This window comes from Calonectris borealis, chromosome 13 (assembly GCF_964195595.1).
Source record: "Calonectris borealis chromosome 13, bCalBor7.hap1.2, whole genome shotgun sequence".
Taxonomy (NCBI): Eukaryota; Metazoa; Chordata; class Aves; order Procellariiformes; family Procellariidae; genus Calonectris; species Calonectris borealis.
Window position 1 is genome coordinate 18,463,183 of NC_134324.1, and position 13,760 is coordinate 18,476,942.

The 13,760-nt window shown below is 39.8% G+C and overlaps 1 protein-coding gene across 1 annotated transcript in view; it reads right to left on the bottom strand.

Moving 5' to 3' along the window:
• Positions 1-13,760, bottom strand: part of TENM1 (teneurin transmembrane protein 1) — a 349,960-nt gene that overhangs the window by 100,919 nt on the left and 235,281 nt on the right. The window contains exons 13-15 of the mRNA XM_075162386.1: positions 4,132-4,317; positions 3,010-3,033; positions 490-636 (exon numbers count right to left, since the gene is read on the bottom strand). Of these exons, the coding sequence (XP_075018487.1) occupies positions 490-636; positions 3,010-3,033; positions 4,132-4,317 (357 nt within the window). The remainder of the gene's footprint in view (positions 1-489; positions 637-3,009; positions 3,034-4,131; positions 4,318-13,760) is intronic.

A 13,760-nucleotide genomic window follows, 5' to 3' on the forward strand; every position in this document is an offset into this window, starting at 1 on the left:
AAACATTAAGAAAGAGAATAATATTAAAAAAGCATCTCTAAATGCTTTATGCTTGCAAATGTATTCATTTAATATTAACGTAAGACTAAACTCTGGATGCATTTTGACAGGCACAGAGGTTTTTTCATTTGGGTATCCATTGGCTGTCTTGTCTGAAATAGATGACAGAGTTATGAGGTAGAGTGAAAAGGAGATAGAAGAAATTACTTGTTACACTTTTGTTTGTTTGTTTGTTTTTTTAAAGAAAAAAATCAAGTACTGCGATGACAGGCACGGCACATACATAATTTCTCCTTGAATAACATCTAGCACAAGGGTCTGTTCCCTCACTGCACTGCTTCAGATGAAGTCAGTGGAACAACTATCTTGAACACACAGACAAACGTTGATATTCTGTGATAAAAAGGAAAACATACACCAAAATTATAGATTCAAATGACAATCAAGGATGTGACAAATAAACAAAGAGCTATGAATCATGTATCATACCTCCATCATTGTCCAGGTTATCTCCACACACCATTTCCATGACAACGTTACATCCCGAGCCACTCCAGCCCACTTGACACACACAGTGCCATCCATTCTGATCAAGAGTGCACCTCCCATTTCCATAACAGAGACCTGGGCAGCCATCTAGAAGAGAAAATGTAAAAAAGAAACCTTCATGGAGGAGTTTTCTTCTCTTCTTTTACAGTTGCAATTATTCTTTAACATTCTTTCATATAGTATTATACTTGCTGCCTTCAAATGATCACAGCTTCCTTGCAAGACATTTATATTTTTGGCCAAAGATGGAAAAATTCCCTTTGCTTCCCCATGGAAGCAAAGGGAAGGATCATCCTTCCCTTTGCTTGCCCAAAAGTCATTTCTCAGTGAGGAATGATGATTTTTTTAGTGTGTAACATTTTGTTGGCAGGAAAAAAATGAGTAAACTTACACAAAGATATTTAACAGTCTACTGTGTCCATCTCTTTCTCTACTTACTGAAAAATAAGTTGTAGATCACAAAGGAAGGTAAATACATAATCAACATTTATATCAAAGATATACGTGGAAAATATCATTTAAATGACAAACTGGCATTTGTGGACTTAATCCTACATATATATATATGTATATATTGCAGGGAGTGGAGGTGATCTTTTTATTCTGTTCATAAATACTCAGCTGACTGAGAAAAAGCCAATTTGATTTATGCTACAATACAACTCTTTCCACAGAAGGCAAATGGGGAGCATTTCCTTCCAATGTCCAGTTCCAGTTCCTTTACATTACAGCCGATTCAAATATGACAAACGCTTGCCCTTTAGTGGCTCTGACTCTAGATCAAAACTGGAACGACGACTGTAGCATCCTCTGGATTATATACTTGTAAGCGCTGAATCAATAGTAATTTGGACATTCTCAGCTAGATCTCTTGCCTGTAAGAGTGAGAGAGGAATTGTCTTTTGGATGTGTACGCTCATGTCCATCTGCTTGCATAGTTCAGTGCCAGCTCAGACATTTGTCAAATCCTCACCATGTCCCACGTGGAGCCAAAGGACAATGATAAAGCTCAGCAATAAGCTTAACAGCGCGAGTGGCATCCCTTCTAAGAGGCTCCTTTCTTGTTGCCAGCATGGACATAGAGCAACTGAAAGCCCTTCTGTACTCGATAGTGAACATCAACACTTACGTGTTATCAGAGAACATTTTTTTTGAGGAAGAAAGAAGAGGCCTCAGTCTGCATATGTGTTCGGCAGCCCCGAGATGCTCCAAAAGGACTTTGGAGGAGCTGACCAGCGAGTCAGCGAATCTGTACGACTGGTCTGTCAGGTTGTGACCTACAGCCCAGCATGCAGCACATTTCCTGGCAACTTTACACCAGACACATCATCTCTCTCCCCCTCACCCTCGGCACGGTTTATCAATCACATCTGCAAACAGGGAGATTGGAGAGTCTGACCCTCTTGCTCGGAAGAGCTGGAGATGGGTGGCACCGTTTTCTCACACTGGAATTCTGGAAGTTGCTGCTCTAAAATAGCACGAGGTTGGCAACCACCAGATATACTATAAAAGCCAATTATTTGCCTCTTCCGGGGAGCTGGGGGAAAGGGCAGGATGTGAGAGCTGTTCTGGGTAGCGGGGTTGCTTTTCCACTTCAATTCACTGTCCTGCTGAGTTAATTCATTTCGTGTATATCATTTTATTTTGCTGCTGTGTGTGGTTACCTCTAAGATTATAAATGTAATCAAATGAATGCCTACATGATTTTATTATTATCTAATTCTGAAGAAATAAAATAATAAATACGAAATAAACAGCCAGGTCTTTCTGGAATATTGGTTACTTTGATAGTTCAGCTAGCAGCATTTTCGCAAGGGGCAATGTGCATCATTGCTCCCTCAGGACCGAGGGATTGCTGCCAGACCCGGGGACTTGCGCTGACATGAACAGGCAGGACCTGCGGCAAGGCATGGAAATCAAATGAACAGCACCAGACACAAAACAACAGAGAATTTAACTCTTGTATCAAATGATTTGAAGAGAACTCTATCACATCTAGCATAGACAGCTTTTCAAAAACTGTACTTCTCTATCAAAAGAAACTTATTTCAAGCACAAATGACAAAAAAAAAAAACACCACCAAAGAACATTTTTGTTCTCATGGAAGACAGGATCAACACAAAGTTTTCTGAGCAAGTCCTCAGCTCTGTCATTACTTTGGAATGGTAAGTGAGAGCAAAAAACCGATTTGCCTAACACAGCATATCAGATGGCCACATGAAACATGCTTACATTGCTACAACTTTGCAAAGGAGTTGAGCATATTATTTGTTACAAACGGCATGTTTTTTGCGTAAGTCGCTCTCTGTGTGTATATATATCTCCATAAACAAATGTTTTATCTATTCTGGCAACTTAGCAGTACAGAAGCTCAGACAGAACAGGTAACACAAAACACAATTCCCAATACTTTTGTATCTTTTCATTATTCTTTCACAATGCTCATATGAAAAACTTACCTCGAACAGCATCTAAGTAGTGAGCTTAAAAAAGAAAAGAACAAAACTGAGATGGATTGAACTTCTGTACCCAAATGAAAATACAGTCACCATTTGCTTGCCACCTGTTGGTTAGATACAAGCGTCCCTCTCGCTGCAGTCAGATCTATTCCTGCTACTGGGATCAAAACACATTGCGTATGTGATTGTCCTCCATTTGATGACAAGCGTGCAGAGGACAGCTTGGGCCGTACCTGGCAGTGCCTACAAGACGAAGAGCAGCTCTATTTCTCTTTTTAATTATTTGGGTCCTTTTCTGGACTTGCTCTAATCTTTAGAAAATTAGGCCGTTCCTCCTTCACAAACCTAATTCTTGATTTAGCAAATCTGATTTAGTAAATTCTAGTGCCAGTGAATGAATTATCTTAAAATGATCAAGATAAAGATAAAACATTCTACTTTTTTTTCAAGAAGCAAGCGTGAAAGCTTATGCTGCTTATCTCTGAAAATTAGATACCCTGCTATTATAAACAATTAAAATTTTTATGAATAATCTAGCTCTGGGACATTTTAGGGAGAAACACTATTAGACTTTGCAAAAACCTGTTGTATTTCATTAAAAACATAACTATTACATTTGTACAGTAGAGTAATGACTTCTAAAAAGACCTGAAAGCTTTACCTTATTAGGAATATTGTTAGAAGCCAGCTATAGAAAAACCACCTCTAGTAATAAGTAAAATATGTAAATCCTCAGACATGAAGGCAAGAGATTTAATGCAAGAATGACTTAAGTTGAATAATAGCTTCATCCCCTTACACCTTCTATTTCTTAAACATTTTTTTCCTTCCTGTCTCAAAGTTCACATATGAACACAACCCAAAGATATGTTAGATCGTTCTTTTGTGTGTTGTTTAAAAAATTAATTCATCAATGTTATTTCCTCTAAGCTGCACTGAGTTGCTCTTCTGTGGGACAAGCAGGGTGCACCGTCAGCGCAGAGGCACCTTTTCATACCTGGCCCGATTCTGGGTCTCTGTTTTTCCAAAATGACTTGGATCAGACTGATGGCTATGGCAGATCTTTGTATAACTGGTTAAGATTTTATGTATTTTATTTCTAGAGGTACAAAACGCCCTTACCAATGGTGCAGTGGTCCCCTTCCCATCCAGGGCTGCACTCACACTTCCCGTCCTTGCACTGGCCGTGTTCAGCACAGTGAGAGTGGCAGGTACGTTCTTCACAGGTTGGTCCCACCCAGCCCTCTTCGCACTGGCATATCCCTCTCGAACAGACACCATGGCTGCCACAGTCCAGGGTACATAGCTCTGCGTAGGGTTACAAACATACATAGCGTGAAACAGCGATTTCCTACTGCAAATAGACTTTGCACCGATACTGAATTTAATCACTTCTATACTAATATCACTCATCAACTGGATCAAATACGGGATTTCATCACCCAGTACAGACCTTACACAATCTGGCTGCCTCCTTCTTTAGCAGTTACTTGCAAGATCATTTATTTGTTTGGGGTGGGGACTGCAAAAATGACGGCTTTGCATATGGTAAGGCAATGGGTCTAAAACAGACAAACAATGACACAAAAAAGTCCGTATCTTTTGACTGATTTCAGCTGAGGCCTTTAATAACAGCATGCTGTATCTGCTCCCAGGTCCCACTGGCTCAGTTCTGACATCTATTATAAACTCAAATATTGCAAGTGAGCTGAACTAAAGGATAAAGTGGTACATTAAATACACACAAGCAAAAGTCTTTGAGATACTCAGACATTTGCAGTGATGGCAAAATGGCCTTCACTTGCAGTAAGAAGAGCCACCACGAAGATAACAGTGAGAAAGAAGAAGACTAAGCACCCCACTCTGACGGCAGTATACAGTATTACATGACTTACAGGCCACGCAGATCTGCCTAGTTCTAAAATGGCTTTCAAGGATTAAAACCTTTTTTCCTTCCTGACTCTCATGAGTCAACTGCTAAGAAACCAGAAAAGCTGTTTCGGGAAGACAGGAGTACCTCCTTCATTGCACTCAGAACAATTTCTCTACCTGGGCATTGTAGAACAGCACTTACTGTGAAGTGGAATGAAAGTCCTGAATTGTTTCAATACATCACAATGTGCCAATTGCAATTCTACTTCCACTTAGACTAAAGTTGTTTTGTGAAAAGAATGGCTTCATTATAAAAAGGTTCCATGTAGTTTGAATTTATTTAGAATAATGAGTGTCAAGAGACAGAATTTGCTTGTTATTCTGCAATTAACCTGCCACAGAAATGTTTCCTCCTTCTTCCTCTCGGAAAGCAGCTGATAGCACTACAAGCGTAAGCCAAATAATCGTGTCTGCTCTGATTTCAAATGTCAGGGTTACATATTTAGTTGTGGCAAGATTTTCCCTTGACAGATTTTAAACAATGATCATTTATATCTTGGAACTATTGTATATAAACATTCTTAAAAGCATTTGTAGTGACAAATGCTGTCACTGTATATACCAAGCAAAGTTTTTAAAGTTTAAATTGAAATATTATAAAGTCCAATCATTTTAACGCAAAGAAAAAAACAGCACAGAAACGGAACTGCACAGTGACATGGCAGACGTGCCAGGCGCTGCCTCGAGATAGGGTCTAGCCCTTATTTTCGTTAATAGCCGGGGTGACGGCACAGAGTACAATCGAAAGAATCGGTGAGTGACAAACTAGAAGAGCATGGTCAAACTCAAAATCACCTTCAGAAGCAGAAGGCACGGTAAAGAACCCAAGATAAAATTCAGTAAAAGCAACTGTGAAGTACTGTCCTGAGGAAGTCAAAATCAGCTACGGAAAAAATAATTAATTTTACTATTGAGAGAGGGGCTTGTGTTATACTGGAATACAAGATAAACATAATTATCTGATGATGTTCCTGCAAAAGAATATATAAGACAAGGAGAGAGACTGCTCTTCTATACTAAATTGAAAAACTGTGCTGAACCTGGGGCATTGTCCCTTAGAAAGACTCGATTGCTGCCTGCTGATCACGTATTAATCTAATGCTTCATGCCTTGGACTGCCTGCCTGCAGGTACTGGGAGGATTTCTTCCCCCTTGCTGCATAATTTGGCTTGGCATTTTTGTTTTGTTACTTGTTTGTTTCTTGGAAACCTGGGAGACCGCCCAGAGGACTACAGGGGGGACTCGCTCTGTTATTTCACTGGTATTGAACTTGCCCAAATACTTGCTCCCATGATCAGGAAGTAAACTGATCCCACCAGATCTGGGATCACAAAAGAGTCACCCCCAGGCCAGACTGGCAGAGGACCACTGGTGTTACTTTAACCTATCTTTATTGCTTGGGGTATGGGCTAACTCCTGAGAATTAAATCTAACAAATTACCTGCTACTTGAAGGACTTAGGCTGCTAGAGGGACGCCGTCTTTGATCTCTCCTGATCTCCCTCTAGTTCATTATAATTATTGCTTTTGGTATTTTACTGTAAGTAGCAAAGATTGTTAAGAGCATTTTAAGAAATATTCTGTAGCTTACACTATGCTGGGATAAGTGGAGTAGATTTTTTTTCTGACCCTTCTGGATTGAGTCTCTGCTACATAGTTTTTTGCAGTTGTGGGACTGGCTTAGCTCAACTGATGCCAAAACTTCAGGGAATATTGTAGGTGTCAGTATACAGAAGTGGCAATGTAGGCTGGAACGGCTGAAGTGGGGAAACAAAGTGATACATAGAGCTTCCGATCATGTCAGCAGCTCTAGCAGCTCCGACCACTTCTCTATCTGTAAATAAATCAAAGAACCAGCTGTGGAAAACCTTGAACACATTCCTGCACGTGGCACGCACGCCTGCCTCACCTCTGTCTGTCTGCCCAGCAGTCTGATCACAAAAGAAATGGCAGCATGGAGCCGAAGGCAATGTAGGCACATCCCTACCATAGGGACATAGGTCTTGCACATATTCCTATTTTACAACCCCAAAATTAAATGGATCTTAAAATGCTTGAAAGTTTTCCATTGTCTTCCCCACATTTCACACAAGGAATAAAATGTTTAAACACTATTTAAGCTCATAAGTTCAATCAAATTAATGAAGTGGAGATAGAAGATTTCCTATCTCATAAAAAAATATCTTAGGCCAGTCAGTATATAGTCTTCACTCACAAGGCTCCTTTTTTTAATTCTATTTTCCCACATAAGATCATACACAGCCAAATAAATTTTCCTTTATTTTTTGCCGATTAGAATACAGTGGCTTCCTCCATACCAACCACACTGTCTTGGAGAGACCGCACAGCGGCACAAGTCCTGGACCCCAAACTGTCTCTGTGCGAGGAAATGTTAGGTTAGTTGTTCTGTGCCCAGTTATTCAGTTTTCACAGCTTATTTCCAGCAGCAAGTCAGGGCACAGTAACCAAATACCAGTAACTGAGTAAAAAGTGTTACAAAAAAAGTGTGTGTCAAACCTGCTCCTGCAAAGGAATGCCGGAGTGATCTTACCTAGGTTTTGCCTTTCCTTCTAGTAATGCATTTTTCCTCCCAAATATTTAATCTAAATCTTCTTTGATGCAAATCAAAACCAATTCGGTAATGAAAACTGGTTTCTTAGTTTGGACTTTCCTCAGTTACCCTCGTTGTCCTGCTGCTCAGCCCACTCATACTTTATGGTCACTGAGGCCAATCTTGAGATTGACATTTGTTTCGGTGATTTAATATGAGGCTTCAGAAATGCTGTTTACTGTGATAATGTATTCTTCTGCCATGCAAATCCAAGATTTTCCCCAGACTTCTCATGCAAAGCAAGGGAAATCAAGCCTAACATCATCCTATTAATGCCATGGTAGTACCGGCAGCTTTAATCCACAGCTATTTCAAACAACTAAGATTAAAAAAAGCGTTATCAGTTCAGGTTGTCCTGTTTTCAAATGCAAAACAATTCCTTAGCTCCTCCTGTAGATAAACAAGTACAGAAAAATCAGCATAGCAGGGAGCTCCATCAGCATTTGTGTTTGTATTGAGAGACTGGGTTTCCACAGCAGACTAGACAAAATGAGACACTCGAGTGAGTGGATGGTGACCAAATGCAATGGGAAACAAAACAATAACTTGAAATAGATAAATAGCTTCAAACAAAGCTGATGTGGTCAAAATTCAGCCAGCACTGAAGTTGGACAGCAAGTCAGATATCATGCAACTGTTTTGCTCAATGGAGCATCTTCCTCCTTCCATAGCAGTTGGTCCTACAGCACTCAGAAGCACCCCAAAATGCACAAGGGGCAGCACAGCGGGGCTTTGAGCTGTGGGTAGGTGCAGCAACTGAGACGGTCGAAGATCTCTCCTCTGATTGAAACAGCTATTCCACTCCCCCTCCTCTCCATCCACCTCCTGGCTCTGTCTGGAGCTTAGTTGAATCTGTGGTGAGCTGATTCAGATCATCAAACTGGCAGATAATTATTCACTTTATTTTCCTGGGTTAATACCTGACAGCTTGCTGAGCTAAACCAGCCCACTGAGGGATCAAAGCAGCAGCACAGGCAGGGCAAGGGAGGAGATGCAGATCACAGCCGGGACGGGGACTGTCCTGCTGAGGAGCCACAACCTGTGCCACCAGACCAGACTGCAAAGGACCAGAGCAAGGGGGAGGTGACTTATTTAAGGTAAGAAGGGAGGCAGGTGACAAGAGGTTGTAGTTTGCATTAGAAAAGTCAGCTCAGGGGTATTCTATCACAAGCCTTTAGTTATGCTGTTACATTAACTGCCAATCATTCTCACAACATACAGTGCAACACACACCATTCGTTAGGTCCCTCGACTGTGTTGGTGTTTAGGCTTGCAGGCTTACGTAAAAGCCATCTCTTCTCTCCCACTCCTCCTCGTCCCTGCTTAGTGGGATATACGCCTGCCCAGCTTGCCTGCCTGAGCTCTAGGCAGATCTCGTGGAGCGTGGTGGGTTGAAGGCTGGTCTGCGGCTAGCGGACCAGATCCTCAGCAGGCGTGGATTGTCATGGCTCCCACGAAACCAACAGAGTCACCCTGATTCACAGTAATTCATGGGCCTGTTTCAGTTTTTGTACCTGTACACTTTGCAATTAAAACAAGGTCCTCAAAGCGTAGGGCTGGAAAGTTAATTTCCTTATTTAAAAAAAAGCTCAGCTCTGCAGACTTGCTGCAAGCAACGTGCTGGCAAATTGCTGGGAGCTGGCCTCAGCCGACCCCTGCTGCTTCTTACAGACTGTCATGAAATACAGTCTTTATCAAATCTAAAATTCAGAGTTCTTAGACTTAAACCAACTAATGAATAAGAGACTTAAAAAACGTTCAACTCAGTCTAGAATTTTTACTGACATGTCTTTAATTCTGAATGCTCATTAATTTTCTTGGAAGAAGGCAAATGGGAGCTATGAAGCATTATTTGTACACATTCTTGAGAAGGAGACAAATATGTTGATCATTCCTGAGCTAATCTAAAAACCATTAAAAATTCACTCCACACTCTTAATTTTAATTACCTAAGTCAACAATGAGTTCTTTCAAATGTGTTTTATAATAAGTTTCTACTTATGTGATATGAAAAGGGAAATTAAAGCTAAATATTTTATAATTTGTAATGATAAGGGCAGATTTTAATGTTAATTTGACATGTTTCAGAAATAACTCAGAAAATCACGCTAAGACTACAAAACTATATGTAAACAATAGTGGTCAAATGCTTACTACGAAAACACTTTCATTTTACTTTTCTTCACATTCAGTAGTGAGCCTTGTTCTACACACAGTCTAAACCTTGAGTATCATATTCATAATTTTGCTATCCATTTTTTAATAAGTGGTTTTCCATAAAGATTAGAAATTAATCTATCCTGACTTTCACCCAATAAGCTTAACTGCTGGAGGCAGCAAAAAATCACCTATCTAGGCTTAATAAAGAATGTTTTTTCAATTTAAATATACATTGCATTTAATAAGCTTGCATGATAATCTCAACAATGTTCCTGAGCTTTTTAAATTACCTTCCCGCTGTGTCCTGGAGACAACTCTGTTCTAGCTTTCATTTTCAGCAACTGACTTTATTAATATAATTTTTTACACCACAAAAAAGTTCAAAAATGTAAAGTTTTAGGAGTTTCAAAGCACTTGAGCTTTTTTTTTTCAGTAAAACCTAATGGAAAGTTGTCCCCACTAGAGAAGGTTACCTGAGAGAGCGTGCTATAGAGGTTTAATGTAGATACCAAGTTTTACATATCCGTACTAGAAGAGATGTTATTTTTATGGTACAGCTTATGTTATTTTCCCGATTTAAATAAACTCCTTTGGCAATCTGGATGTTATAACTGCATTTTCTCCAGCAGTGTCGCAGTATGGCAGTTCGGTGTGCAGTTTTTTACATTCTTAGCCCACCACAGCTATGCCAACAAACCGTCACCTAGGGACAGATTTTCTACAAAGGCAACACAGGAGTATTACATGGGCTATGCCAGTATTCAGTGGCACCTGCTCTTCTAGCCCAATCTAGAAATCAAAGGGACTTGGAAGTGTCTGCAAACCATTAATTTTGAAGTCTTTGGCTGTCAGCTGCCAGGTTTTGTGAACACATTTTCTCTGGCAAACAGAAAACAGGTTCCTGCGTGGAAGAGGCAGCAAAGGTGCATTCCCCAACAATTACTGCTACACCTTCTCCCTATCCTTCACACCACCAAGCAACACTTTATGAGAAAATGCCATAGAACTTTACGTGAAATTTGGTACAACCAAAAATAAGTCAGTATGATAGATCATCACGGAATGACTGACAAGTGTTTGGCCAAAAAAAAAAAAAAAAGCTTCTATGGCTCTACTGTCAGAATATTAAAATAACACAGTTCTGCCAAGTATCTATGTGCATAGCCCAGTTTACCTATTTTAATGTAGATTTATAGAAAATAGAGGTGCAGCGGACTTCACATGATCATCTGTTCTTCCTTGTTCCAAATGAAATCATACCTGGCATCCCTTAAAAGCTCCCAGCAACAGAGAACCTACACAGGACTAGGTAATCCACAGCACCACCAGACTATCTTCACAGACAAATATTCTCTCAAACTAAATTTCTCTTGCTGCAATACTTCTTGTCCTTCTCTCCCTGCATTGCACGCTTACACCTGACAATGAAATATATTAAAGGTCATCTCGCAATACCACAACAATTCGTGAGTTTGAGTGGTTTGTTATATTTGTGTGAATAAATTCAAAGCAACACTTTAATGTTAATTACATGAACACTGCAAAACTATTGCATTGAATTTGTTCTTACAAATACCTCCAAAATAATTTCCACAGTCATCTCCAAAGATTCTGCTCTTGCACAAAGTGGGACTTGGTGGCCCATCTCAACAAAAGACACAAAGCGTGAGAGTCATCTCACTCAACCTGAGACATTTGTGTCTGAAATAGTTTTCCATTACAGTCTGTTATCAGACTAGAATGTTTAAATTTATTCGGCTATTGATATTTATCCCTTCTGACACTGTCATGAAGCAAGAGACTCTAGTAAGCATATAAAGCTATGTTAGGCAGAAGAGGAATGATTTTGGAAAAATTCTCAGGCAGAAAACAGGTCCTTCTCCAAATCATATTTGCCCTCATTTCTGGCTCTGAAAGATGTTAGAGGCTCATAAGATATTACAACTATTTACAGTTTTCCGTGCGTTACACGAACATGTGGACATTCCTTGAACTCCTTAAATATTGTTCTTTTCTTGCATCTTCTTGATGTCTTCTATTACTTGGGCTCGTATTAAGTACCCCCCTTCCCTCACGATTACATGACTGATACCCTGTTTCCTATTTTCTCTTCAGTACATCTATTGGTTTTGCTATGAAATAAATCAGTGGTGATTCCAGTAAATAAACTTTTGGGTGGTCTCACTAGCAATCGAAAAATTCAGCACGGCTGAAATCACTCTAATTGAATAAAGTTTCGGTCCTGGCGCTCTTCTTCATGTTGTGAACTGCATTATCCCAGGAAGTGTTCTACCGGGAGGCAATGAGGTACTTCGGGGCTTTCTCAGCCAGACAAGAGTTGCAGAAAAGTACTATTGAACAGTGTCTTCAAAACAAAATGGGGCAATCTAAACTTCACACAGCCCTGACTATTATTTGGGGTAATTCAGACACAATTACTGCACAATGATCAACTAGTTCTACCAAAGGCAAACCTTCTCCAAAACTTCTCCATTCTCCAAACATTGTTTCATTTTAAACCTTTCTACTGTAAGCTTTATGCAGAAAACCTTTCTGACGTATTGCCTCACAGATACCTAACTACCTTTCTTATCTTCTTACCACAGGCCACAACACATAAAATAAAATCACTGGAACTAAAATGCCATATCCTCACTGTTTGTTACTCAGAATGTTTCACCATGAATCTAGTGACGGTTTTAATTCCTTTCTGGAAATAATCCTACCATCATCTCATTGAACTTATTTCTGATGCATTAAGTACTCTATAAATACCTCTTCTGACTTCTAGTAGGAAGGCTGCCATTAACACTATTGTGTATCTCAAAATATAGGAATGTAATTGCGTTTTTTGAAAAACTGTAATGTAGCTTCTGATAATGCAGCACTTATTTGAAAGTATCTTTTCCAAACCGGGAGCCTCAATTTGCTTGAAAATTTATTTGTGTAGAAAAGTAATCAGTAGACAGACAGAAAGGTCCAAAGGGCAAATACAGCAGAGGTGGGGGAAATGACAGAGAAACTTTTTCCCCTTCTTAGATCTTTTATCACACTTTTCTTTTTCAGCTTTATTTTTCATCTGATGAAGAATATTTTCTTTCTGATCCAAATCCAATTTGTATATAATAAAAAACCTCACCCTTTATCGATTTCGCTGTGGTTCAAAATGGTATTTTTACAGTGCAAAAACTTAATCAATAGAGCCTGATGAATCTGGACTGGTAATGGTAAACATACTAACAGATATTTCATTTCAGGCAGCCAAAGCTCTGAAAATTGATACAACTGAAAAGGATTACTCATTTGCCATTGGGTCTATCTCTGTTTACCCAGCCACGGTACTGGTGTAAAGCAGAACACAATTCTGCTGTGCTTGCCAGACAAGAGACTTCAGCTGCACAACCCGTCTCTTGCTTAGGGATGACACAGGTTGGCAGGTCGGACGAGGCTGTTGTGGGAAACGTTTAAAATAAACGAGCAGAAGTGTAACCTCATAGCAAGGAAGGTTAGACTGACAAAAGGGTGAGGAGAATCGCAGAGTATTCTGACCAGGACATCTTTTAAATACCGTGTTTCCCAAGTAAATGTGGAGTTTCTTTGTCAAATTTGGTCTTGGTTTATAATTTGTCTCCACTGTTTGATTTGAAGTTGTACCTGTTGTAAAGCAGTGAGATTATAGTCGTCACTGGAGATTCATACTCCGACTAACAAGCTCTGAAATCCTTCACAATACACTGAGAACCACAAAAGGAAATGCCGTGCAACGTCCACCTTGTTCGATATTTTATTTGATCAGGAGACTAGTAAGAAAGCAGTCCAGAACAATCTATTGTGAGCAGTAATGAGTGAGATGAGAGCTATGAAAGCTTCGCCTTTGTGTTCACTCACGGAGGGGAAAATGCAATCCGCAGTTCCTCGGGCTGAAAAGCCAGTTGTGTAGGAAAAATGGGAAACCTGTTGAGTAAGTGACAGACCAGGAGAATCGGGAAAGGCATGAGGCCTATGATAACAATGAGAAACACGAAGAGCAACCAAATGGCTTTGTAAGG